The sequence below is a fragment of the Ascaphus truei genome, chromosome 12, assembly GCF_040206685.1.
Source record: "Ascaphus truei isolate aAscTru1 chromosome 12, aAscTru1.hap1, whole genome shotgun sequence".
In the NCBI taxonomy this organism is placed as follows: Eukaryota; Metazoa; Chordata; class Amphibia; order Anura; family Ascaphidae; genus Ascaphus; species Ascaphus truei.
This window is the reverse complement of record NC_134494.1, coordinates 45,586,135-45,612,050: the sequence shown is the minus strand read 5'-3', so window position 1 is coordinate 45,612,050 and position 25,916 is coordinate 45,586,135. Positions and strand designations below refer to the sequence as shown.

Here is a 25,916-nt window from a genome sequence, read left to right as displayed (position 1 = left end):
TTATCACCTTATCATGGACCTGATTCCAGCTCTCGCTCGCATGTTCTTCCTGCAGCAACTCGGGAGCTTCAACCTGTCAGCAGCTCAGTCTGTGAGTGACACCCCCGTCATTGTCATGTAGTACACACTGTGTGTGTCTTTGCTGTCATTTTCATGTAGTACACACTGTGTGTGTGTGTCACGGTCATGTAGTACACACTGTGTATTACAAACTGCTGTAAGACCCGGTGAGTGAGCGACATTTGCCTGCGCTCTGTGTCCTGTAATAGGAGAGTAATACTTACCACTTCGCCTTGAGAAAGCCTCTCGCGAAACGCGCGCGTCGGCTCTGTTCCCACACGTGCACGCGCAGAATTTTGACTGTCTCCGTAATCGTGTCTCACAGCGCGAGTTGCTGCTGTATTCTGCCCGTGCTGGTTATACAGGCTTAAAGTGCCCGACGGACACTCCGAGCCTCTCATTGAGGAGTATTTACAGGGAAAGTGCTGTGAATTAGTTTTAGTCCCAGTGAAGTTCCTTGTAGGAACCCATGTTCAGGCTGCGCTGCTGCAAATAGCCAACGGCAGCTCACGGGTTACTGTATCACGCAGCCATCTCCTCTGCAACATACATTTATTCATTCGTATATCCATGTGTCACCATCTATCTGAGAGGTATTTCTGTTAACCGAGTGTCAGAGAGTACTGTCTCTGCCAAACTGACACGCACTTTACTATAGGACACCATACTCTGACACTGCAGACCTCAGCAGGTCACCTTAGGTCAGTTTGACACAGTGCAAGGCACATCGTTAGTTAAACAGAGGAGGATTGAGCTGACTGTATACAGATACCCACTGATATACATTATATATGTTCCATATGTGTATCAGCTACTACTAGTCATATTACCGTGTTAACTATTGGTATATGCAGACACTGCCTTTACATGACCTGTAGTTATAGTACCTACCTGAGCACACCCTGCAATATTCACTTCCAACAGAGATCCATACGGGGAGTTCTCTTCTGTATTTTGTGTGTTACCTGGATATACCAAGTACACACGATCCCCTTTGATCCTGAGCCTATATGGCCATCAGGACGGGGTAAGGGATAGTATCCCTATAATCGGGTCTCAGCTATCTCAAGGTTAGATATGTATTATAATGAAATCTTTTAACAAGATATAAGAGCAAATATAAGTGCTATGGGAAACTCAGATAAACCATGTGTAATGGTACATGCAATGGTATATGTGTACTGGTGACGCCGTGTGGCTAGCTCAGGTCTCCATATATGCCATAAAGGTCCTAAACAAGCCCCAACAGAACCAAAAAGTACATACCAGATCAATTCTTGTCAATGAGCGTTCCCTTTGTCAGCACAGCTCTGTTCCTGTACAATGGGTGCATCACGTCCAGAGTAATGGAAGGAAGAATGGTCCCAAGGGGGGGCACAGGCGGAGACTGCCAGAAGGAAGAAGGAGGAGGGGGGCTGCAACCTGTGGTGATAAAAAATTACTTTATTAAGTGGTCAAACAAAAGAACATGGTCACTTTGACGCGTTTCGGGAATTGCGTCCCTTTATCAAAAAGTGTATCCGCAGACGCAATTCCCGAAACGCGTCAAAGTGACCATGTTCTTTTGTTTGACCACTTAATAAAGTAATTTTTTATCACCACTGGTTGCAGCCCCCCTCCTTCTTCTATATGGCCATCAGTACCAAGATCAGTTTACCTTCAGTACGTTGTTTTAACACCCATTATTTTATATATGTGTTGCAATGAATAAAGTTTATGTTTTAATTAATACACTTATCACCAGAGGGCGAGCCTGAGTGCTATATCGGGTTCTCTCTCTACCTTCTCCACTTGTGTTTATACCCAAAGCGCCGCTCGCCGCTCGCCGCTCGCCGCTCAATGTCTTTGTGGCAACAGCAGGGGCTTCCCTATCGCTTTACTCTGTAATAGGAGAGGACAGCCTGAAACCTCTGTATAAGCTGTGCGGGGGACTTCCCCCCTCCCCTCTACCCTGAGCACTCCTCTTCCTCCTCCCCACCTTTAACCCGTGCTGCTCTCCTCTCCCCCCCTTTACCCCGTGCTCTCCTCCTCTCCCCCCCTTTACCCTGTGCTCTCTGCCCCCACACCCCCCTTTACCCCGTGCTCTCTGCCCCCACACCCCTCTTTACCCCGTGCTCTCCTCCTCTCCCCCCCTTTACCCCGTGCTCTCTGCCCCCACACCCCTCTTTACCCCGTGCTCTCCTCCTCTCCCCCCCTTTACCCCGTGCTCTCTGCCCCCACGCCCCCCTTTACCCCGTGCTCTCCTCCTCTCCCCCCCTTTACCCTGTGCTCTCTGCCCCCACACCCCCCCAGGCTCTACTTCTGGGGATTGGGCTGCAGCACAAGTCTGTGGACCAGCTGGAGAAAGAGATTGCGCTTCCTGGAAGTCAGCTGATGGGCCTCTTCAACCGCGTCATACGCAAAATGATCCAGGTAACCGCTGCGCTTAATCCGTAACGCGCTCCAAACCCGACGCTCACAAAGCGTCTTACCCGGAGAGAACATGCAGCCTGGAGTGTGTGTGCCTCTAAACACAATCAGTCCCACTAGCGCAGTTATATAGTAACTGGGTTACCCGGCTGGGTACTGGTGTGTGTGTGTGTGTGTGTGTATATCTATCCTATCTATCTATTCTAATCTATAGTAATCCCTCTTTACTGCTCTAGCACTACTGAAGAGACCTGTTGTGATGCCTTTTAGTGGAGCTGTTCTTGCGTGCCTCCCCTTTAGATGCAGCCGCACTTGTGTCTTCTTCAGGTGTTGTTCCGTTGCCTTACTGCTTCACTAAAGGGCATCGCACCCTAGTACAAGCCTGGAGCAAAACCACCTGCTAGAACTATGACTGCAAGGGGTTACTAAAACCCTCTAAACCGGGGGTGCTCAACTCCAGTCCTCAGACCCCCCAACAGGTCGGGCTTTAAGGATATCCCTGGTTCAGTCCAATGATTGAGACACGTGGCCTGTTAGTGGCTCTTGATGACTGTACTTGTGCCCCCCTGCTGTGACGTGCGCAGTGAGGGGGATGCTGGGGTCTGGATATCCTGCTGTGAAACGCGCAGTGAGGAGGATGCTGGGGGTATGGATATTATGCTGTGACGTGCGCAGTGAGGGGGATGCTGGGGTCTGGATATCCTGCTGTGAAACGCGCAGTGAGGAGGATGCTGGGGGTATGGATATTATGCTGTGACGTGCGCAGTGAGGGGGATGCTGGGGTCTGGATATCCTGCTGTGAAACGCGCAGTGAGGGGGATGTTGGGGGTATGGATATCCTGCTGTGAAACGCGCAGTGAGGGGGATGTTGGGGGTATGGATATCCTGCTGTGACGCGCAGTGAGGGGGATGCTGGAGTCTGGATATTATGCTGTGAAACGCGCAGTGAGGGGGATGCGGACGGTGTGAATATTCTGCTGTGACGCGCAGTGAGGGGGGTGTTGGGGGTATGGATATCCTGCTGTGAAACGCGCAGTGAGGGGGGTGTTGGGGGTATGGATATTATGCTGTGAAACGCGCAGTGAGGGGGATGCGGGCGGTGTGAATATTCTGCTGGTCTTTGTTATTTCTGTTGGATATTTAACGCGGCGCCTTCTATTCCTTTTATGTATGAGTGTTATTTTGCAGATCTGGTCCCCCCCTTTATTTTTAACCCTGCATGCGCTGGGTGGAGCAGGAATACGCCCTGCCGCGTACCTCTGCGATCTAACCCGCTTCTCATCGTCTCTCCAGCTGTTCACGAGGATCCAGGAGAAGGCCGTGGAGGAGCAGATGGTGGCCGATAAAGATGTGGTTATGGAGCCCACGCTGAAATCCCTCCACGAGGATTTGGTAAGGGCCACCTGCTCATTTCATCGCGTCCGCATTGTCTGGGGTGTAAAGTTCTCTCTGTATGTGCAACCGTCTTTGGGGAGATTTTGTCCTGGCTGATTTGGAGCAAAATGTAAGCGTTTTGCAGCATTTTAATTATTTTTGACGTGAATATGATCAGGTCTTTGCTCTGAGTTTTGTTCCGCATTCGTCACACTGATGTCGGGAATGTCCGTTGGAGGAGTTGCATGGATTATAATGAGATATATCAAACTGTGTCTCTGAGCCACTTATTTTGAGATAAAAAAAAATCTGCCCATCAGAGGTGACGTTAATTTTTCTTCCCACTTTCCTCTGCTAAAACTCTGACACAGACCCTCATTCTCTCCCGTCTCGACTACTGTAACCTCCTGCTGTCCGGCCTTCCTGCCTCTCACCTGTCTCCCCTACAATCTACCCTAACCGCTGCTGCCAGAATCTCGTTACTCTTTCCTAAATCTGTCTCAGCGTCTCCCCTGCTGAAATCCCTCTCCTGGCTTCCTATCAAATCCCGTATCACACACTCAATTCTCCTCCTCACTTTTAAGGCTGCACACTCATCTGCCCCTCCTTACATCTCAGCCCTAATTTCTAACTATACCAACCTAAGCCCCTCAATACATCTCAGCCCTAATATCTCACTATACCCTCCTCTGCTCCTCCTTACATCTCAACCTAATATCTCACTATACCCTCCTCTGCTCCTCCTTACATCTCAGCCCTAATATCTCACTATACCCTCCTCTGCCCCTCCTTACATCTCAACCTAATATCTCACTATACCCTCGTCTGACCCTCCTTACATCTCACCCTAATATCTCACTATACCCTCCTCTGCTCCTCCTTACATCTCAGCCCTAATATCTAACTATACCCTCCTCTGCCCCTCCTTACATCTCACCCTAATATCTCACTATACCCTCCTCTGCTCCTCCTTACATCTCAGCCCTAATATCTAACTATACCCTCCTCTGCCCCTCCTTACATCTCAACCTAATATCTCACTATACCCTCCTCTGCCCCTCCTTACATCTCAACCTAATATCTCACTATACCCTCCTCTGCCCCTCCTTACATCTCAACCTAATATCTCACTATACCCTCGTCTGACCCTCCTTACATCTCACCCTAATATCTCACTATACCCTCCTCTGCCCCTCCTTACATCTCCGCCTTATTTTCTCGCTATATACCTGCCTGACTCTGCGTAAGGATGTCTTCTCTCTACCCCTTTTGTGCCTAAAGCCCTCTCCCGCCTAAAACCTTTCTCACTGACTGCCCCGCACCTCTGGAATATCCTTCCCCTCAATATCCGACTAGCACCCTCTCTCTCCACCTTTTTAATGCCGATTGTTTAACCCAGGGGGGCGCCAACTTTGGGGGCGCAAGAATTTCATGTGAGGGGCGCAGCGGTTACAGAGGCCCTCCACTCTTCCCCAAGGCATTTAAATTAAATGCCAGGGGAGACGTGAGGCCTCTAACGCCTTTACCTGCTCTCTGCCGGCTCTTCAGCGACGTGTCGCCATGTCAACGCGCAACAAATGACGCAGCACACCGGGTCCTTGGAGAGGGGGGGCATGCGAACGCTGCGGCTGCCAGGCAGGGGGTGTATCTCAGGAAGTTTGCGCACCCCCGGTATAACCCACCTGCGTAACGAAGCATATGAGTAGCTCCGTGGCTGATACTATAGACCTCATACAACGACTATGGCCCCCTGCAGACGCACTTACCAGAACGCCCTCCTACTGCCTCTGTATGTCCTTCCGACTTGGCAATTAGATTGTAAGCTCTTCGGGCGGGGGCTCCTTTCGCCTAATGTTACTTTTATGTCTGAAGCGCCTCTCCCTGTTCTGTTATTAGGTTACGTGTATTACTGATGCGCTATATAAATAGACATACAACAATTTGCACCAGATGTAAGAAACCCTTTGATACATTTGGCGCGCGCAGGAAATGGAGCCACGCCTCAAAACAAACCTCTCTCCGCACGTTCTTTACTTTGATGCTTCTCCTCCGTCGTATTTTGTTACCGTGACTGTGAGATTCCGGTGACGCCATTAACAGTAACAGAGAGGAACCGGTTTTACCGAAGCTGCCGTTTATGTAATGCTTTCGATCGGTTTCACTGAACACGGTCCGAGCGAGAAACATGATTTGCTTTCGCACTCGTAGACTCCGACGCGGCCAGCGCACCATGGAAGTGATCGGCAGGTTTCAGCGACCGCGCGGCTCCCGCGCGGCATGTCTGTGATTTTGTCGTTTCCTTTCTCTGACCAGGAAGAGGCAGCCAAGGAATTCCAGGAGAAGCACGACGAGGAGGTGGAGAAGCTGAAAGGGATCGACCTGTCCCAGTAAGTGTAACGCTGCGCTGATTGTCACGCGCAGCGTATCCACCCGCCTGCACGCGTATCGGGATCAGACCGCACAGGGCGTTGATACATAAACATTACCGGCCCGCGAGCTTAGTATTGCTGGGTGAGTCAAATCAACCACTTCTGTGCCAAATGCACCGGCAACGCATGTGACACTAAGTGTAAACGGGGTGGATGTGATTAACTCTCTGTGCGCTGAGCTGGAACCTGCAGGTTATGGAGGGGCTTCCCCATCAGTGAGGATGCAGAAAGCGGACCCCCGCCCCCCTCCGTTCTGACCTATAAATACCTCTCTGTAGGTACATAATCCGGGGTGAGGACGAGGAATGGAATGATGTGCTGAAGCAGACGGGACAGAACGCCTCCGTTATCAGCGTGAAGAGGTGAGGAGAGCGCTTAGAGATTTTGCACCCTTGCAGCATCTCAGGGGTTAGGGGATCCCCCAGGTAATCTTTTGCTGCTGCTAGGACATATTGGGACTCTTAAGTTTTCAATAAGTAATTGTTTGCGGCAGTTCTAGACTCGCACTGCGCTCGGTGCCGCCATGTTTGTATAAGTGTATAGCTGCTCGAACTGAATTTAGAAATCCCTTGGGAACCACTGATCAAGGACCCCCGTCAGTATCCCACCGCCTGTGTAACTCCTTCCCTGCCTGTGCAACCAGCACAGGGGTCATTTGCACCGGTGCCGTATTGCGCAGCGCGGCATCTCCTGCACGCTGAGCTGCCCTCCTGCACGCTGAGCTGCCCCCCTGCGCGCCGAGCTGCCCCCCTGCGCGCCGAGCTGCCCTCCTGCGCGCCGAGCTGCCCCCCTGCGCGCCGAGCTGCGCGCCGAGCTGCCCTCCTGCGCGCCGAGTTGCCCTCCTGCGCGCCGAGCTGCCCCCCTGCGCGCCGAGCTGCCCCCCTGCGCGCCGAGCTGCCCCCCTGCGCGCCGAGCTGCCCCCCTGCGCGCCGAGCAGGAGCCGGGCTGCCCTCCTGCGCGCCGAGCTGCCCTCCTGCGCGCCGAGCTGCCCCCCTGCGCGCCGAGCTGCCCCCCTGCGCGCCGAGCTGCCCCCCTGCGCGCCGAGCTGCCCCCCTGCGCGCCGAGCTGCCCCCCTGCGCGCCGAGCTGCGCGCCGAGCTGCCCCCCTGCGCGCCGAGCTGCCCCCCTGCGCGCCGAGCTGCCCCCCTGCGCGCCGAGCAGGAGCCGGGCTGCCCTCCTGCGCGCCGAGCTGCCCTCCTGCGCGCCGAGCTGCCCCCCTGCGCGCCGAGCTGCCCCCCTGCGCGCCGAGCTGCCCCCCTGCGCGCCGAGCTGCCCCCCTGCGCGCCGAGCTGCCCCCCTGCGCGCCGAGCTGCGCGCCGAGCTGCCCCCCTGCGCGCCGAGCTGCCCCCCTGCGCGCCGAGCTGCCCCCCTGCGCGCCGAGCTGCCCCCCTGCGCGCCGAGCTGCCCCCCTGCGCGCCGAGCTGCCCCCCTGCGCGCCGAGCTGCCCCCCTGCGCGCCGAGCTGCCCCCCTGCGCGCCGAGCTGCCCCCCTGCGCGCCGAGCTGCCCCCCTGCTCGCTGAGCTAGCCTGCGCGCCGAGCTGCCCCCCTGCGCGCCGAGCTGCCCCCCTGCGCGCCGAGCTGCCCCCCTGCGCGCCGAGCTGCCCCCCTGCGCGCCGAGCTGCCCCCCTGCGCGCCGAGCTGCCCCCCTGCCCGCCGAGCTGCCCCCCTGCCCGCCGAGCTGCCCCCCTGCCCGCCGAGCTGCCCCCCCTGCCCGCCGAGCTGCCCCTCCTGCCCGCCGAGCTGCCCTCCTGCCCGCCGAGCTGCCCTCCTGCCCGCCGAGCTGCCCTCCTGCCCGCCGAGCTGCCCTCCTGCCCGCCGAGCTGCCCTCCTGCCCGCCGAGCTGCCCCCCTGCACGCCGAGCTGCCCCCCTGCACGCCGAGCTGCCCCCCTGCACGCTGAGCTGCCCCCAGGGTTTGATACTTTGTGACGCGTGTAACCCAACCTCACTCTGTTCTTATCACAGCGACAAGAAGCGGAAACTGGAGAAGCCGGACAAGCCGGAGAAGGACGGGGCGAGACAGCCGAAAAAACTCCAGAAGAATAAAGGCAAGAAGCAGAAGTGGGTGAAGTGATCGGACGCAGCGAGCGCTCCGCGCCGCCGGTATAACCGGTACAGCGAGACTATCGGGACTGTTTCTTATCCGTGAGAACCTGGCGAGTTCTGTGCCACTCAGGAAGGAAGGGGTTAATCACTGCTGTTGCGGTGGCCATAATGAACTTCAGGGCCAGGCTCTGCCAGTTCTGTTTTTGTTTCCTACCCCTGTAATGGCGCTGGGATCTGTCAGTGTGCATGTACATAGAGCTGTGCACAGTACATGAGGGGGGTACATCCCGGCACAGATTGGGGGCCTGAATCGGGGTCCCCGACATTTGATGATCCCTCGGTTCGCTGGATATTTGCAAGGTCACAAGTAGAAATGTCTCCCGGTGACGTCACGGCTTTCCTACTTGCCACCGCGCCCTGACCCGTGGGCATTGTGTGTCCGGCGGGCAGACACGTAGTGGTACCGGAACAGCGAGGTCGCTGGACCGCTGAGGAGCTCCGGTACCATATCTTTCTGAGAGATCCCGAGGTCGCTTCTTGTGCTGTTGCTCTCCCAAAAATTGCAGCTCCTCCCCCCGCGTCCATCCAGGTCTCCGCCGTCCTCTCTCGCTGCTATTTCAGTGGTTAAGGCGGTGCGGGGAGACCACCACAATCTGTATATCCAGAGGGAGTGTATGTAAAGACCCCTGTCCCCCTCCCCCCCCTCCCCCACACAGCGTGCAGTGACCCCTGTCCCCCTCCCCCCACACAGCGTGCAGTGACCCCTGTCCCCCTCCCCCCCTCCCCCCACACAGCGTGCAGTGACCCCTGCCAGCCAAATAGGGTGTTTTTATATATTTACTTTGTGTATATACTCTTATACAATTCAGATGGTTAGGTATCGAATAATGACAAACCTGCATACACGTTTCCTGAAAGCGACGCGCTTACGGCGGTTTTATTACTGCGAGACGCTGCATCATTTTGTCGATAACTCAATAAGTGGGTAGTCGTCCTTCTGAGTTGATTTGTGTGAGGAATATTCCTTCATGTTCTGAATAAATGTAGATCTCCGATGCATTGTATTAAAGCCGTGACCCCACTGACTCTCTGTATTAAAGCCGTGAACCCACTGACACTCTGTAATAAAGCCGTGACCCCACTGACTCTCTGTATTAAAGCCGTGACCCCACTGACTCTCTATATTTGTTTCTTTACATAATGTGATCTGGAGCAAAACCCCAATATTTCTCCGGTGGGATTGCTGCTTTAAGGGAACTGTCCCAAACTCACCTTTCCAATGAAATGTTCCTGTCCTTGCATCTCACCCCTGCAAGTCCCTGAGAATCAGAGTCCAGCCCGGTCTGTGCAGGAAAAGGTTTTATTTCTCTTATTAACACGAGCGGATTCTCTGTCTCGAGCACAGACCCTTGTTTGTGTGTTAGTTTAGTGAGGAGATAATGGGGGATGGGGGGGGGGGGGGGGCCATGTTACATGTTACATGTTACCTGCAGCTGTACTTGTTACATTGTTGCTGCTTCGGTGCCTCACACGGTTAATCCATTTTATTGCGGGGGATTAGTAAGGTGCACGAGGTCTGGTATCCCGTTCCCTGCTGCGGGGGATGTTATTTGGCACTGCCCATTGCTACTGGCAATCCGTGTGTGTGCCGCCCATTTAATCACATGCTTTTAAACGGTTCTGGGTAGCCCATCTTCATATTATACAGACACGAAGTGGCAGAGCCCGACCCGTGTGCGGGGGCGCCGGCTCTGTGCGCACTTATTCGGCTCGCCCTCTAGTCCTACAATGCGGTGCCTTCCTCTGGGGTCCAGCTTCCAGCAGGAAGGCCCGTCTCGGGCTCTGCTCCCTTACAGGGAGGTTCAGGGTACGGAGTCAGAAACCCCCCAATGTTCTGTCCTCCCGTCGCCGTCACACCCGGGACGTGATATAAACATCCTTCACCCGGTTGGTCAGCGTTGCCTGCAGGTCCATGAGGGTGTCCAGACCCTGCACTTTGCTGCTGCGGCCGTAGATCAGCTGAGTGAAGGACTCCTGCCCCAGCAATGTCCTCATGTTCTTCAGGAAGAATCCCTCGCAGAAGAGAGCCAGCTCCGGTGCGTTGTGTATCTGCGCAAACACAAGCGCGTTAAAGTACAAGGTGAAAAGGGGCAAAAAAGTGTTATATCCCAAATTAATATGAATGCACTTAAGGATGAGATGTAATGCAGACAACCTTTTCCCGGGGGATGAGCACAGTCTCGCACATGCGTGTGTTTTTGTTCTGAAGCACGGATCCCAGCTGTGGTCTCTCCATGGGCAGAGTTTTGGAAGCAGGCCCCCCCCCCCCATATCTTACCTTGGCATACTTGTAGATACTGACAGAATTGTCTGTGCTGATGCTCTGGGAGCAGATGATCTCGCAGTGTCTCTGCAGAGCATTGAGCTGGAACTGGCTGGCGGCTGAGAGCAGCTGCAGGAAGACAAACCGCTGAGTGTGAGCACATTACAGCAGAGGCACAGTGACATTAACACGCTATGTTCACAGGAGTCGTGTGGTACTTGTGACACAAAATATCTGCGCACTGATGGCATAAATTACATCACAAACAGATTTCAGGCGGCCTTGTGTGCTGTAAAGAAAATAGCTGAATGAGCCTGTATAATAACCATCCTGTATAGAGCACAGTATGCAGAATATATGTCTTATAAAGGCTACTTCTAACCAGCTATGGGAATGCAAAGCTCAGCAATGTGCTGCAGGAACCTCCAGTGCTCAGCAATGTGCTGCAGGAACCTCCAGTGCTCAGCAATGTGCTGCAGGAACCTCCAGTGCTCAGCAATGTGCTGCAGGAACCTCCAGTGCTCAGCAATGTGCTGCAGGAACCTCCAGTACTCAGCAATGTGCTGCAGGAACCTCCAGTGCTCAGCAATGTGCTGCAGGAACCCCCAGTGCTCAGCAATGTGCTGCAGGAACCTCCAGTGCTCAGCAATGTGCTGCAGGAACCTCCAGTGCTCAGCAATGTGCTGCAGGAACCTCCAGTGCTCAGCAATGTGCTGCAGGAACCTCCAGTGCTCAGCAATGTGCTGCAGGAACCTCCAGTGCTCAGCAATGTGCTGCAGGAACCCCCCCCCCCCCCCAGTGCTCAGCAATGTGCTGCAGGAACCTCCAGTGCTCAGCAATGTGCTGCAGGAACCTCCAGTGCTCAGCAATGTGCTGCAGGAACCCCCCCCCCCCCCAGTGCTCAGCAATGTGCTGCAGGAACCTCCAGTGCTCAGCAATGTGCTGCAGGAACCTCCAGTGCTCAGCAATGTGCTGCAGGAACCTCCAGTGCTCAGCAATGTGCTGCAGGAACCTCCAGTGCTCAGCAATGTGCTGCAGGAACCTCCACTGCTCAGCAATGTCCTGCAGGAACCTCCAGTAGCAAAAGGGGTTTAAAAAAAATTAAAAAAGGATTCAAATAAATACCTCCAGTATAGCAACAGTGGGAACTTGTATGGACTCTGTCCCTCCGTAATATAAATACTGCATCAGCATCTAGAAGGGAGAGTTATAATAAGTGCGGTGCAGGCAGTGGGATCTTTTACTCATATATATATATATATATATATATATCTGCAATGCATTGTCAACAGCCAGAGATATAGCCGAGCCTACCGGGTACAACAGCCGACGTGCCACACAGATTCTGAAATATCTATCTAAAAGGCTAAGGATGTAAATGGAACGTCTCCTCAAGGAGGGGAGGAGCGACAGACCGCAAGAGGAGGAGCAGACAGAGGGATGAGGAGGAACTGGAGAGCGGTGTGCGCATGGGGCAGGAGAGAGTGCAAAGAGGAGGAGAGCAGGGAGTAGTGTGCACGGAGAGAAGACACAGTAAGGCAGGGAAGGCGAGTGCAAAGAGGAGAGTTAGGTGGGGAAGAGAGGACAAGAGACAAGCAAGGCGTTTTATAGGGAGGGGTGAAAACAAAGTCATGTTTAATAACCTTTAATATCTGCTAGGTCAGCGTATGTTACGCCAGGTACAGCGTGTGTGCGTGCGTGCGTGCGTGCGTGTGTGTGTGTGTGTGTCACGCTGGGTACAGCTCGTACATTATATTCTGCTTTGTTGAGATGAATCTATAATAAAATATGTTTTTCTGCTGCTCGTAACAGTAATTTGGGATAAAGAACAGCCGTCGGATACATTGTGAGTGATATACACCTAAACCTCCTCATGGCACTACAGACGTAGAAGGGATTTTTAGGGACTAGAGACTGGCTCTTAGCTGCAGATTAGTGATTTCCTTCCGGTATTCTCTCTCTGTTCTCGCGTTCCACGAGCAACTGAACTGCGCCCCAATGTGAACGTCACAAACCCCCAGATAATCCCAACACCAGGATCCCAGCAAAGCATCATTGTAACCGCACAATTCTCTGTGGCAAGTATAAGGCCGCGCTTACAGTCCCGGTGACGTTGCGTCAAAGCATGTATTGAAGCCGCCGACGTGTGCGCTTATAGTAGGTGCGACGGTGCGACGGCTTGGTCGCGATCGCTGGCAGTCACTTCAATTTGATTTTTTCAGCGACTGCAGCGTGGCGTCAGCGTCGCCGGCACTATAAGCGCGGCCTCAGATTCATACAAATGTCTGAGTAATTACTAGGCGAACATGAACGCTCCAGCACAGGCCCACGCTCAATATGCACAGAAGCTGCAATATCCTCACTGTGGGAGACTTAGTTTCTAGTTATTTCATTGGGATTGAAATCTTTGCTGGAAGGAAGCCCGGGGAATAGGGACCACAGATCTGCGTCCGGTTTCACTGTATGCACATGAACCACGGATCACCATGGAGATCTAATACCAGCGTCACCTGCAGGACGATGGCCGGTCACGCCAAGTATCTGAGCTGGAACACGGGACTGCTGATACGTCACTGCTCTCCAGCCGGAAGTTTAATAACCAGGCAGCCGTTACTTTGTCACATGTAACCGCTACGTGTTGTATAATCTGTGTGTTATTGTGGGTAACTTGAGTCCATAAAATGTCACTAGAACCTCATCTGCCCGGAAAACGTTCTTCAGAACTGCTCCAGTTTTCCAGGGTGGATTTATGTATTTTTTGCATTTCTTTGTTAAATGAAAACCCAGACATGGAAAACTGGAAGAAATCGTCAACGTATCTGTCCAGCGTTTGAATACGTTTTAATCATTAGCTGCCCTCCCTTTAGACTGTGACATCTGGTAAAGTAGCAGGAGCTGATAGAAGAGACGCTGAACCGGAAACAATCCGGAAAGCCGCTGATAATTGTCCTTATTCTTCTCTGATAAATTGATGAGAAGTCCAGGTTGATTATAAATCACCTCGCTGGATTTTTCTGCTAACCGCTGCATTAACTCTGGGCCTGGAAACCTACTTATCACAGATACTTAAACAGTTTAACGTTCCCACAAGTACAGGATCAGCACTGGGCCGGGAGCCTGAGGAAAAGGCATTTTTTTATCAGAACCGAGGACTGAGAAGAGATGCACTTTGAGTGACCATTTGTTTTTCAGTTTGTCATATAAATAAGAAAATTGATATTTGTATCACCACTGAGCTATAGCTGTATTTATATTGCACGGATATTGTAGGAATGTTACATTTATGGCTGTTTTTTTTCTCTCTCAACTACTCCCAAGATTGAAATAGTTTTTGTTAATGGTTTAAATAAATCAGAACATTCTCACTGCCCCTTTATTCTTATCGCGCCAACGTCAGACAGACCCAAATGTGGCGAGGGCGTTAGAAAGGGGGTCAGAGGTCAGCTGAACAAAAGGCAATGACCTGTAATCCTGAAGGAGCTTTAAAGAATAGCGATGCTAGGTACCCTTATACAATGCCGCAGGGATTCACGCACCTGGAATATACTGTACTTCACGTCACTGATTTCAATGGTCTTGTTTCCGTGCTTGTCCTGCTCAGACTTAATTGTCATCAGGGACTTAAACCTGGGGTGGGGAGAGGTCAAAAGGGACGACGGTGACCAGCATGCTTTATATTGTTTGTTTCGTTTCTGAGGTTCAATGATCAGTGAAAAGTTTCATAATGATTTAATAGCCTGATTAGACACACTAACTATATATAATATATATTTTTTATATACACACACACACATATACCCATACACCCACTAATATACAAATGATACACATACACATGGCTGTATCTGCCCTCGTGTTCGCCCGCTGATCTCACCTGTTGGAGGCCGTGACCAGCAGGACCTTGTGAGCGTAGAACATTTTCCCTTCTACCAAAAACGTCACGTCCGACATCTCTTTGTTGTTTAGGAAGTGGGGATCTGTGAGATACATTGTGTCAGACAGCTCGCCGGCCAATCAGAGTGCTCCTTTCCCCTGCGTACAGGGGCGCTCTTATCTCAGCACAAGAGACGCCCGGTGCACAGACACAGGGGTAACGTCGCGGCCTTTGAAGCGAGTGAGCCCACCCCAAAAGTCGGCTCCTTGTGACCTTGGGCAAGTCACTTTCTATTGAGACTGCAAGCTGTGTGGGACAGGAACGTATTGTCCCAGGTTCAGCTCTGCGGACACGGTCATGGGGATTATCTGACCTCTGAGGGTCGGGCAGCCGAGAGCCTCTTATGACCGCGGATTCGGCGAGCTATCCGTTATATCCAACTGTTTCTCACCCAGACGAGCAGCAAGCGCCTTCTGTATCTCTGGGATGCTGGGGATCGGGCTGTTTCCATAGCAATGCGCAAAGATGGCGGCCACCTGCTGTATTACTGCGTCACTCTGTGGGATAACCAGACGCACCAGACAGTTATAGGAAATATAACCTTTTCATTTCACATATTTGCAGCTCCTGTCAAATCCTCCCTATTTCTCAGAAATATTGATATAAAATAATAATATTTTTGATAAGTCCCAGAAGAGGCAATTTGGGCTGTAAGAATGGGTTTGTTCCTCTGATTATGAGCATTTAGGTGTAAAGTAATAGAACGTGATATGGCCGAGCGCTCTCACACATTTCCCCTGCACCGTTTAGTGGGGGATTTGGGAAGGGTTGGGAGCGTCTTACTTTACTGGTCTTGAAGATGTTAAACAGGAGCGGCAGTCCCTCGTTAACGAGCTCCTCGTTATAATCCTCCTCCCTTATGGTGAAGAATTCCTGCAGCAGGCTTTCCATTGCAGAATGGTGGGACTGACGGAAGGACGTCCACAGAGACTCGATCCACACGTGTAACTTCCACGGGATCCCTGCAGCGAGAGGAGGGTGTACACGTGTGTGTGTATAGAGATAGGTGTGTGTGTGTGCCGGGTATTTCCCCGAAGAGACAGGAAACAGAATGAGTGGGTTTGAAACCAAAACAGAAGTCTGTGATGTCACAAGCGGGGAAGAAATGAAAATGGCGACGGGCGTTAGAAGAAATGACCATCGTTGGACAAAGATGGAACTCGGACGGATTCCAAGAGAAGTTAAAAGACCAAAACAACAACCGAAAGTTAGATAGGAGGATGGGATGAGGGAATGTGTGGGAGCGACGTGGAGAAGAGAGGCTGTAACCGCAGGACCTGGGAGATCACTGGGGAGGCTTCACCCAGCAGTGGGGAGACACGGGCTGGGGAGGATGGGATGAGGGAATGTGTGGGAGCGACGTGGAGAAGAGAGGCTGTAACCGCAGGACCTGGGAGATCACTGGGGAGGCTTCATCCAGCAGTGGGGAGACACGGGCTGGAGAGGATGAAATGAGGGAATGTGTGGGAGCGACGTGGAGAAGAGAGGCTGTAACCGCAGGATCTGGGAGATCACTGGGGAGGCTTCATCCAGCAGTGGGGAGACACGGGCTGGAGAGGATGGGATGAGGGAATGTGTGGGAGCGACGTGGAGAAGAGAGGCTGTAACCGCAGGACCTGGGAGATCACTGGGGAGGCTTCATCCAGCAGTGGGGAGACACGGGATGGGGAGGATGGGATGAGGGAATGTGTGGGAGCGACGTGGAGAAGAGAGGCTGTAACCGCAGGACCTGGGAGATCACTGGGGAGGCTTCATCCAGCAGTGGGGAGACACGGGCTGGAGAGGATGGGATGAGGGAATGTGTGGGAGCGACGTGGAGAAGAGAGGCTGTAACCGCAGGACCTGGGAGATCACTGGGGAGGCTTCATCCAGCAGTGGGGAGACACGGGCTGGAGAGGATGGGATGAGGGAATGTGTGGGAGTGACGTGGAGAAGAGAGGCTGTAATCGCAGGACCTGGGAGATCACTGGGGAGGCTTCATCCAGCAGTGGGGAGGCACGGGCTGGAGAGGATGGGATGAGGGAATGTGTGGGAGCGACGTGGAGAAGAGCGGCTGTAACCGCAGGACCTGGGAGATCACTGGGGAGGCTTCATCCAGCAGTGGGGAGACACGGGCTGGAGAGGATGGGATGAGGGAATGTGTGGGAGCGACGTGGAGAAGAGAGGCTGTAACCGCAGGACCTGGGAGATCACTGGGGAGGCTTCACCCAGCAGTGGGGAGACACGGGCTGGGGAGGATGGGATGAGGGAATGTGTGGGAGCGACGTGGAGAAGACAGGCTGTAACCGCAGGACCGGGGAGATCACTGGGGAGGCTTCATCCAGCAGTGGGGAGGCACGGGCTGGAGAGGATGGGATGAGGGAATGTGTGGGAGCGACGTGGAGAAGAGAGGCTGTAACCGCAGGACCTGGGAGATCACTGGGGAGGCTTCACCCAGCAGTGGGGAAACACGGGCTGGGGAGGATGGGATGAGGGAATGTGTGGGAGCGACGTGGAGAAGAGAGGCTGTAACCGCAGGACCGGGGAGATCACTGGGGAGGCTTCATCCAGCAGTGGGGAGGCACGGGCTGGAGAGGATGGGATGAGGGAATGTGTGGGAGCGACGTGGAGAAGAGAGGCTGTAACCGCAGGACCTGGGAGATCACTGGGGAGACTTCATCCAGCAGTGGGGAGACACGGGCTGGAGAGGATGGGATGAGGGAATGTGTGGGAGCGACGTGGAGAAGAGAGGCTGTAACCGCAGGATCTGGGAGATCACTGGGGAGGCTTCATCCAGCAGTGGGGAGACACGGGCTGGAGAGGATGGGATGAGGGAATGTGTGGGAGCGACGTGGAGAAGAGAGGCTGTAACCGCAGGACCTGGGAGATCACTGGGGAGGCTTCATCCAGCAGTGGGGAGACACGGGATGGGGAGGATGGGATGAGGGAATGTGTGGGAGCGACGTGGAGAAGAGAGGCTGTAACCGCAGGACCTGGGAGATCACTGGGGAGGCTTCATCCAGCAGTGGGGAGACACGGGCTGGAGAGGATGGGATGAGGGAATGTGTGGGAGCGACGTGGAGAAGAGAGGCTGTAACCGCAGGACCTGGGAGATCACTGGGGAGGCTTCATCCAGCAGTGGGGAGACACGGGCTGGAGAGGATGGGATGAGGGAATGTGTGGGAGTGACGTGGAGAAGAGAGGCTGTAATCGCAGGACCTGGGAGATCACTGGGGAGGCTTCATCCAGCAGTGGGGAGGCACGGGCTGGAGAGGATGGGATGAGGGAATGTGTGGGAGCGACGTGGAGAAGAGCGGCTGTAACCGCAGGACCTGGGAGATCACTGGGGAGGCTTCATCCAGCAGTGGGGAGACACGGGCTGGAGAGGATGGGATGAGGGAATGTGTGGGAGCGACGTGGAGAAGAGAGGCTGTAACCGCAGGACCTGGGAGATCACTGGGGAGGCTTCACCCAGCAGTGGGGAGACACGGGCTGGGGAGGATGGGATGAGGGAATGTGTGGGAGCGACGTGGAGAAGACAGGCTGTAACCGCAGGACCGGGGAGATCACTGGGGAGGCTTCATCCAGCAGTGGGGAGGCACGGGCTGGAGAGGATGGGATGAGGGAATGTGTGGGAGCGACGTGGAGAAGAGAGGCTGTAACCGCAGGACCTGGGAGATCACTGGGGAGGCTTCACCCAGCAGTGGGGAAACACGGGCTGGGGAGGATGGGATGAGGGAATGTGTGGGAGCGACGTGGAGAAGAGAGGCTGTAACCGCAGGACCGGGGAGATCACTGGGGAGGCTTCATCCAGCAGTGGGGAGGCACGGGCTGGAGAGGATGGGATGAGGGAATGTGTGGGAGCGACGTGGAGAAGAGAGGCTGTAACCGCAGGACCTGGGAGATCACTGGGGAGACTTCATCCAGCAGTGGGGAGACACGGGCTGGAGAGGATGGGATGAGGGAATGTGTGGGAGCGACGTGGAGAAGAGAGGCTGTAACCGCAGGACCTGGGAGATCACTGGGGAGGCTTCACCCAGCAGTGGGGAAACACGGGCTGGGGAGGATGGGATGAGGGAATGTGTGGGAGCGACGTGGAGAAGAGAGGCTGTAACCGCAGGACCAGGGAGATCACTGGGGAGGCTTCATCCAGCAGTGGGGAGGCACGGGCTGGAGAGGATGGGATGAGGGAATGTGTGGGAGCGACGTGGAGAAGAGAGGCTGTAACCGCAGGACCGGGGAGATCACTGGGGAGGCTTCATCCAGCAGTGGGGAGACACGGGCTGGAGAGGATGGGATGAGGGAATGTGTGGGAGCGACGTGGAGAAGAGAGGCTGTAACCGCAGGACCTGGGAGATCACTGGGGAGGCTTCACCCAGCAGTGGGGAGACACAGGCTGGGGAGGAGGGGATGAGAGAATGTGTGGGAGCGACGTGGAGAAGAGAGGCTGTAACCGCAGGACCTGGGAGATCACTGGGGAGGCTTCATCCAGCAGTGGGGAGACACGGGCTGGAGAGGATGGGATGAGGGAATGTGTGGGAGCGGCGTGGAGAAGAGAGGCTGTAACCGCAGGACCTGGGAGATCACTGGGGAGATTTCATCCAGCAGCGGGGAGACACGGGCTGGAGAGGATGGGATGAGGGAATGTGTGGGAGCGACGTGGAGAAGAGAGGCTGTAACCGCGGGACCTGGGAGATCACTGGGGAGGCTTCATCCAGCAGTGGGGAGACACGGGCTGGAGAGGATGGGATGAGGGAATGTGTGGGAGCGACGTGGAGAAGAGAGGCTGTAACCGCAGGACCTGGGGATCACTGGGGAGGCTTCATCCAGCAGTGGGGAGACACGGGCTGGGGAGAATGGGATGAGGGAATGTGTGGGAGTGACGTGGAGAAGAGAGGCTGTAACCGCAGGACCTGGGAGATCACTGGGGAGGCTTCATCCAGCAGTGGGGAGACACGGGCTGGAGAGGATGGGATGAGGGAATGTGTGGGAGCGACGTGGAGAAGAGAGGCTGTAACCGCAGGACCTGGGAGATCACTGGGGAGGCTTCATCCAGCAGTGGGGAGACACAGGCTGGGGAGGATGGGATGAGGGAATGTGTGGGAGCGACGTGGAGAAGAGAGGCTGTAACCGCAGGACCGGGGAGATCACTGGGGAGGCTTCATCCAGCAGTGGGGAGACACGGGCTGGAGAGGATGGGATGAGGGAATGTGTGGGAGCGACGTGGAGAAGAGAGGCTGTAACCGCAGGACCTGGGAGATCACTGGGGAGACTTCATCCAGCAGTGGGGAGACACGGGCTGGAGAGAATGGGATGAGGGAATGTGTGGGAGCGACGTGGAGAAGAGAGGCTGTAACCGCAGGACCTGGGAGATCACTGGGGAGGCTTCATCCAGCAGTGGGGAGACACGGGCTGGAGAGGATAGGATGAGGGAATGTGTGGGAGCGACGTGGAGAAGGGAGTCTGTAACCGCAGGACCTGGGAGATCACTGGGGAGGCTTCACCCAGCAGTGGGGAAACACGGGCTGGAGAGGATGGGATGAGGGAATGTGTGGGAGCGGCGTGGAGAAGAGAGGCTGTAACCGCAGGACCTGGGAGATCACTGGGGAGATTTCATCCAGCAGCGGGGAGACACGGGCTGGAGAGGATGGGATGAGGGAATGTGTGGGAGCGACGTGGAGAAGAGAGGCTGTAACCGCGGGACCTGGGAGATCACTGGGGAGGCTTCATCCAGCAGTGGGGAGGCACGGGCTGGAGAGGATGGGATGAGAGAATGTGTGGGAGTAACGTGGAGAAGAGAGGCTGTAACCGCAGGACCTGGGAGATCCCTGGGGAGGCTTCATCCAGCAGTGGGGAGACACAGGCTGGGGAGGATGGGATGAGGGAATGTGTGGGAGCGACGTGGAGAAGAGAGGCTGTAACCGCAGGACCGGGGAGATCACTGGGGAGGCTTCATCCAGCAGTGGGGAGGCACGGGCTGGAGAGGATGGGATGAGGGAATGTGTGGGAGCGACGTGGAGAAGAGAGGCTGTAACCGCGGGACCTGGGAGGTCACTGGGGAGGCTTCATCCAGCAGTGGGGAGACACGGGCTGGAGAGGATAGGATGAGGGAATGTGTGGGAGCGACGTGGAGAAGAGAGGCTGTAACCGCAGGACCTGGGAGATCACTGGGGAGGCTTCACCCAGCAGTGGGGAAACACGGGCTGGGGAGGATGGGATGAGGGAATGTGTGGGAGCGACGTGGAGAAGAGAGGCTGTAACCGCAGGACCGGGGAGATCACTGGGGAGGCTTCATCCAGCAGTGGGGAGGCACGGGCTGGAGAGGATGGGATGAGGGAATGTGTGGGAGCGACGTGGAGAAGAGAGGCTGTAACCGCAGGACCTGGGAGATCACTGGGGAGACTTCATCCAGCAGTGGGGAGACACGGGCTGGAGAGGATGGGATGAGGGAATGTGTGGGAGCGACGTGGAGAAGAGAGGCTGTAACCGCAGGACCTGGGAGATCACTGGGGAGGCTTCACCCAGCAGTGGGGAAACACGGGCTGGGGAGGATGGGATGAGGGAATGTGTGGGAGCGACGTGGAGAAGAGAGGCTGTAACCGCAGGACCAGGGAGATCACTGGGGAGGCTTCATCCAGCAGTGGGGAGGCACGGGCTGGAGAGGATGGGATGAGGGAATGTGTGGGAGCGACGTGGAGAAGAGAGGCTGTAACCGCAGGACCGGGGAGATCACTGGGGAGGCTTCATCCAGCAGTGGGGAGACACGGGCTGGAGAGGATGGGATGAGGGAATGTGTGGGAGCGACGTGGAGAAGAGAGGCTGTAACCGCAGGACCTGGGAGATCACTGGGGAGGCTTCACCCAGCAGTGGGGAGACACAGGCTGGGGAGGAGGGGATGAGAGAATGTGTGGGAGCGACGTGGAGAAGAGAGGCTGTAACCGCAGGACCTGGGAGATCACTGGGGAGGCTTCATCCAGCAGTGGGGAGACACGGGCTGGAGAGGATGGGATGAGGGAATGTGTGGGAGCGGCGTGGAGAAGAGAGGCTGTAACCGCAGGACCTGGGAGATCACTGGGGAGATTTCATCCAGCAGCGGGGAGACACGGGCTGGAGAGGATGGGATGAGGGAATGTGTGGGAGCGACGTGGAGAAGAGAGGCTGTAACCGCGGGACCTGGGAGATCACTGGGGAGGCTTCATCCAGCAGTGGGGAGACACGGGCTGGAGAGGATGGGATGAGGGAATGTGTGGGAGCGACGTGGAGAAGAGAGGCTGTAACCGCAGGACCTGGGGATCACTGGGGAGGCTTCATCCAGCAGTGGGGAGACACGGGCTGGGGAGAATGGGATGAGGGAATGTGTGGGAGTGACGTGGAGAAGAGAGGCTGTAACCGCAGGACCTGGGAGATCACTGGGGAGGCTTCATCCAGCAGTGGGGAGACACGGGCTGGAGAGGATGGGATGAGGGAATGTGTGGGAGCGACGTGGAGAAGAGAGGCTGTAACCGCAGGACCTGGGAGATCACTGGGGAGGCTTCATCCAGCAGTGGGGAGACACAGGCTGGGGAGGATGGGATGAGGGAATGTGTGGGAGCGACGTGGAGAAGAGAGGCTGTAACCGCAGGACCGGGGAGATCACTGGGGAGGCTTCATCCAGCAGTGGGGAGACACGGGCTGGAGAGGATGGGATGAGGGAATGTGTGGGAGCGACGTGGAGAAGAGAGGCTGTAACCGCAGGACCTGGGAGATCACTGGGGAGACTTCATCCAGCAGTGGGGAGACACGGGCTGGAGAGAATGGGATGAGGGAATGTGTGGGAGCGACGTGGAGAAGAGAGGCTGTAACCGCAGGACCTGGGAGATCACTGGGGAGGCTTCATCCAGCAGTGGGGAGACACGGGCTGGAGAGGATAGGATGAGGGAATGTGTGGGAGCGACGTGGAGAAGGGAGTCTGTAACCGCAGGACCTGGGAGATCACTGGGGAGGCTTCACCCAGCAGTGGGGAAACACGGGCTGGAGAGGATGGGATGAGGGAATGTGTGGGAGCGGCGTGGAGAAGAGAGGCTGTAACCGCAGGACCTGGGAGATCACTGGGGAGATTTCATCCAGCAGCGGGGAGACACGGGCTGGAGAGGATGGGATGAGGGAATGTGTGGGAGCGACGTGGAGAAGAGAGGCTGTAACCGCGGGACCTGGGAGATCACTGGGGAGGCTTCATCCAGCAGTGGGGAGGCACGGGCTGGAGAGGATGGGATGAGAGAATGTGTGGGAGTAACGTGGAGAAGAGAGGCTATAACCGCAGGACCTGGGAGATCCCTGGGGAGGCTTCATCCAGCAGTGGGGAGACACAGGCTGGGGAGGATGGGATGAGAGAATGTGTGGGAGCGACGTGGAGAAGAGAGGCTGTAACCGCAGGACCTGGGAGATCACTGGGAAGGCTTCATCCAGCAGTGGGGAGACACGGGCTGGGGAGGATGGGATGAGGGAATGTGTGGGAGCGACGTGGAGAAGAGAGGCTGTAACCGCAGGACCTGGGAGATCACTGGGGAGGCTTCATCCAGCAGTGGGGAGACACGGGCTGGAGAGGATGGGATGAGGGAATGTGTGGGAGCGACGTGGAGAAGAGAGGCTGTAACCGCAGGACCTGGGAGATCACTGGGGAGACTTCATCCAGCAGTGGGGAGACACGGGCTGGAGAGAATGGGATGAGGGAATGTGTGGGAGCGACGTGGAGAAGAGAGGCTGTAACCGCAGGACCTGGGAGGTCACTGGGGAGGCTTCATCCAGCAGTGGGGAGACACGGGCTGGAGAGGATAGGATGAGGGAATGTGTGGGAGCGACGTGGAGAAGGGAGTCTGTAACCGCAGGACCTGGGAGGTCACTGGGGAGGCTTCATCCAGCAGTGGGGAGACACGGGCTGGAGAGGATAGGATGAGGGAATGTGTGGGAGCGACGTGGAGAAGGGAGTCTGTAACCGCAGGACCTGGGAGATCACTGGGGAGGCTTCACCCAGCAGTGGGGAAACACGGGCTGGAGAGGATGGGATGAGGGAATGTGTGGGAGCGACGTGGAGAAGAGAGGCTGTAACCGCAGGACCTGGGGGATCACTGGGGAGGCTTCATCCAGCAGTGGGGAGACATGGGCTGGGGAGGATGGGATGAGGGAATGTGTGGGAGCGACGTGGAGAAGAGAGGCTGTAACCGCAGGACCTGGGAGATCACTGGGGAGGCTTCATCCAGCAGTGGGGAGACACGGGCTGGGGAGGATGGGATGAGGGAATGTGTGGGAGCGACGTGGAGAAGAGAGGCTGTAACCGCAGGACCGGGGAGATCACTGGGGAGGCTTCATCCAGCAGTGGGGAGGCACGGGCTGGAGAGGATGGGATGAGGGAATGTGTGGGAGCGACGTGGAGAAGAGAGGCTGTAACCGCAGGACCTGGGAGATCACTGGGGAGACTTCATCCAGCAGTGGGGAGACACGGGCTGGAGAGGATGGGATGAGGGAATGTGTGGGAGCGACGTGGAGAAGAGAGGCTGTAACCGCAGGACCTGGGAGATCACTAGGGAGGCTTCATCCAGCAGTGGGGAGGCACGGGCTGGAGAGGATGGGATGAGGGAATGTGTGGGAGCGACGTGGAGAAGAGAGGCTGAAACCGCAGGACCTGGGAGATCACTGGGGAGGCTTCACCCAGCAGTGGGGAGACACAGGCTGGGGAGGAGGGGATGAGAGAATGTGTGGGAGTAACGTGGAGAAGAGAGGCTGTAACCGCAGGACCTGGGGGATCACTGGGGAGGCTTCATACAGCAGTGGGGAGACATGGGCTGGGGAGGATGGGATGAGGGAATGTGTGGGAGCGACGTGGAGAAGAGAGGCTGTAACCGCAGGACCTGGGAGATCACTGGGGAGGCTTCATCCAGCAGTGGGGAGACACGGGCTGGGGAGGATGGGATGAGGGAATGTGTGGGAGCGACGTGGAGAAGAGAGGCTGTAACCGCAGGACCAGGGAGATCACTGGGGAGGCTTCATCCAGCAGTGGGGAGGCACGGGCTGGAGAGGATGGGATGAGGGAATGTGTGGGAGCGACGTGGAGAAGAGAGGCTGTAACCGCAGGACCTGGGAGATCACTGGGGAGACTTCATCCAGCAGTGGGGAGACACGGGCTGGAGAGAATGGGATGAGGGAATGTGTGGGAGCGACGTGGAGAAGAGAGGCTGTAACCGCAGGACCTGGGAGATCACTGGGGAGGCTTCATCCAGCAGTGGGGAGACACGGGCTGGAGAGGATGGGATGAGGGAATGTGTGGGAGTAACGTGGAGAAGAGAGGCTGTAACCGCAGGACCTGGGAGATCACACACACACCACACACCCCTCACTCCTATTCTTTGGCATAGGGACTCTTTATAAATTTCCTAGCGTAAAGGGGTCGTTCCCTCCCCGGTGGTGGATGCTGGTGTCAGGGTCATTCCCTCCCGGTGTGTGGGGGAGTCGGCCCTCCTGGTGTCAGGGGCGGGGGGGGATGTCGGTCCCTCCTGGGGGGGTGGGGGTGTCATTCCCTCCCGGTGTGTGGGAGAGTCGGCCCCCCTGGTGTCGGTGGTGGTGGGGTCGGACACTCCCCGTGCGCAGGATGCCTTACCCAGGCTGCGGAGCTCCATGGTGATGTCCAGGTAGCCGTGCTCTGCGCTGTAGTACGTCGCCTCCTGCAGGGCTTTCATCCTGGTCTTACAGAGCCGGACGGGGCCCTGGTTTGCGCTATCCATGCTGGACGTGTCACTATCCACACCTTCAGCCAAAATCTCCTCCAGGGACAGGACGTCCCCCGGGCAGAGCTGGGGCTGAGTGAGCAACTTCCGAAGAACGTTCCTAGGGAGGAGGACAGGAGTAAGGCCTGGGACGCGGCGCAGGGAGGGGCGCTGGGACGCGGCGCAGGGAGCGGCGCTGGGACGTGGTGCAGGGAGCGGTGCTGGGAGCGGCGCTGGGACGCGGCGCAGGGAGCGGCGCTGGGACGTGGTGCAGGGAGCGGTGCTGGGACATGGTGCAGGGAGCGGCGCTGGGAGCGGCGCTGGGACATGGTGCAGGGAGCGGCGCTGGGAGCGGCGCTGGGACATGGTGCAGGGAGCGGCGCTGGGACATGGTGCAGGGAGCGGCGCTGGGACATGGTGCAGGGAGCGGCGCTGGGACATGGTGCAGGGAGCGGTGCTGGGACATGGTGCAGGGAGCGGCGCTGGGAGCGGCGCTGGGACATGGTGCAGGGAGCGGCGCTGGGAGCGGCGCTGGGACATGGTGCAGGGAGCGGCGCTGGAACATGGTGCAGGGAGCGGCGCTGGGACATGGTGCAGGGAGGAGCGTTGGGCAGCGCTGACGCTCATGC

At 56.2% G+C, this 25,916-nt stretch overlaps 3 protein-coding genes across 3 annotated transcripts in view; 2 read left to right on the top strand and 1 right to left on the bottom strand.

The window, feature by feature from the left end:
- LOC142464213 (catalase-like) overlaps nucleotides 1-25,916 on the top strand; it is a 204,931-nt gene that overhangs the window by 14,620 nt on the left and 164,395 nt on the right. The gene's annotated exons all lie outside the window — the stretch shown is intronic.
- LOC142464216 (RNA cytidine acetyltransferase-like) lies at nucleotides 7-9,487 on the top strand. Its single transcript, XM_075567584.1, has 6 exons — nucleotides 7-91; nucleotides 2,353-2,472; nucleotides 3,763-3,861; nucleotides 6,157-6,230; nucleotides 6,551-6,634; nucleotides 8,235-9,487. Exons 1-6 carry the CDS (start codon nucleotides 14-16, stop codon nucleotides 8,341-8,343), a joined length of 564 nt encoding a protein of 187 aa, XP_075423699.1. The 5' UTR covers nucleotides 7-13; the 3' UTR covers nucleotides 8,344-9,487.
- ABTB2 (ankyrin repeat and BTB domain containing 2) overlaps nucleotides 9,222-25,916 on the bottom strand; it is a 47,050-nt gene continuing 30,355 nt past the window's right edge. The window contains exons 5-12 of the mRNA XM_075567753.1: nucleotides 25,182-25,408; nucleotides 15,356-15,534; nucleotides 14,964-15,069; nucleotides 14,513-14,615; nucleotides 14,175-14,265; nucleotides 11,764-11,832; nucleotides 10,654-10,767; nucleotides 9,222-10,424 (exon numbers count right to left, since the gene is read on the bottom strand). Of these exons, the coding sequence (XP_075423868.1) occupies nucleotides 10,227-10,424; nucleotides 10,654-10,767; nucleotides 11,764-11,832; nucleotides 14,175-14,265; nucleotides 14,513-14,615; nucleotides 14,964-15,069; nucleotides 15,356-15,534; nucleotides 25,182-25,408 (1,087 nt within the window). The 3' untranslated portion in view covers nucleotides 9,222-10,226. The remainder of the gene's footprint in view (nucleotides 10,425-10,653; nucleotides 10,768-11,763; nucleotides 11,833-14,174; nucleotides 14,266-14,512; nucleotides 14,616-14,963; nucleotides 15,070-15,355; nucleotides 15,535-25,181; nucleotides 25,409-25,916) is intronic.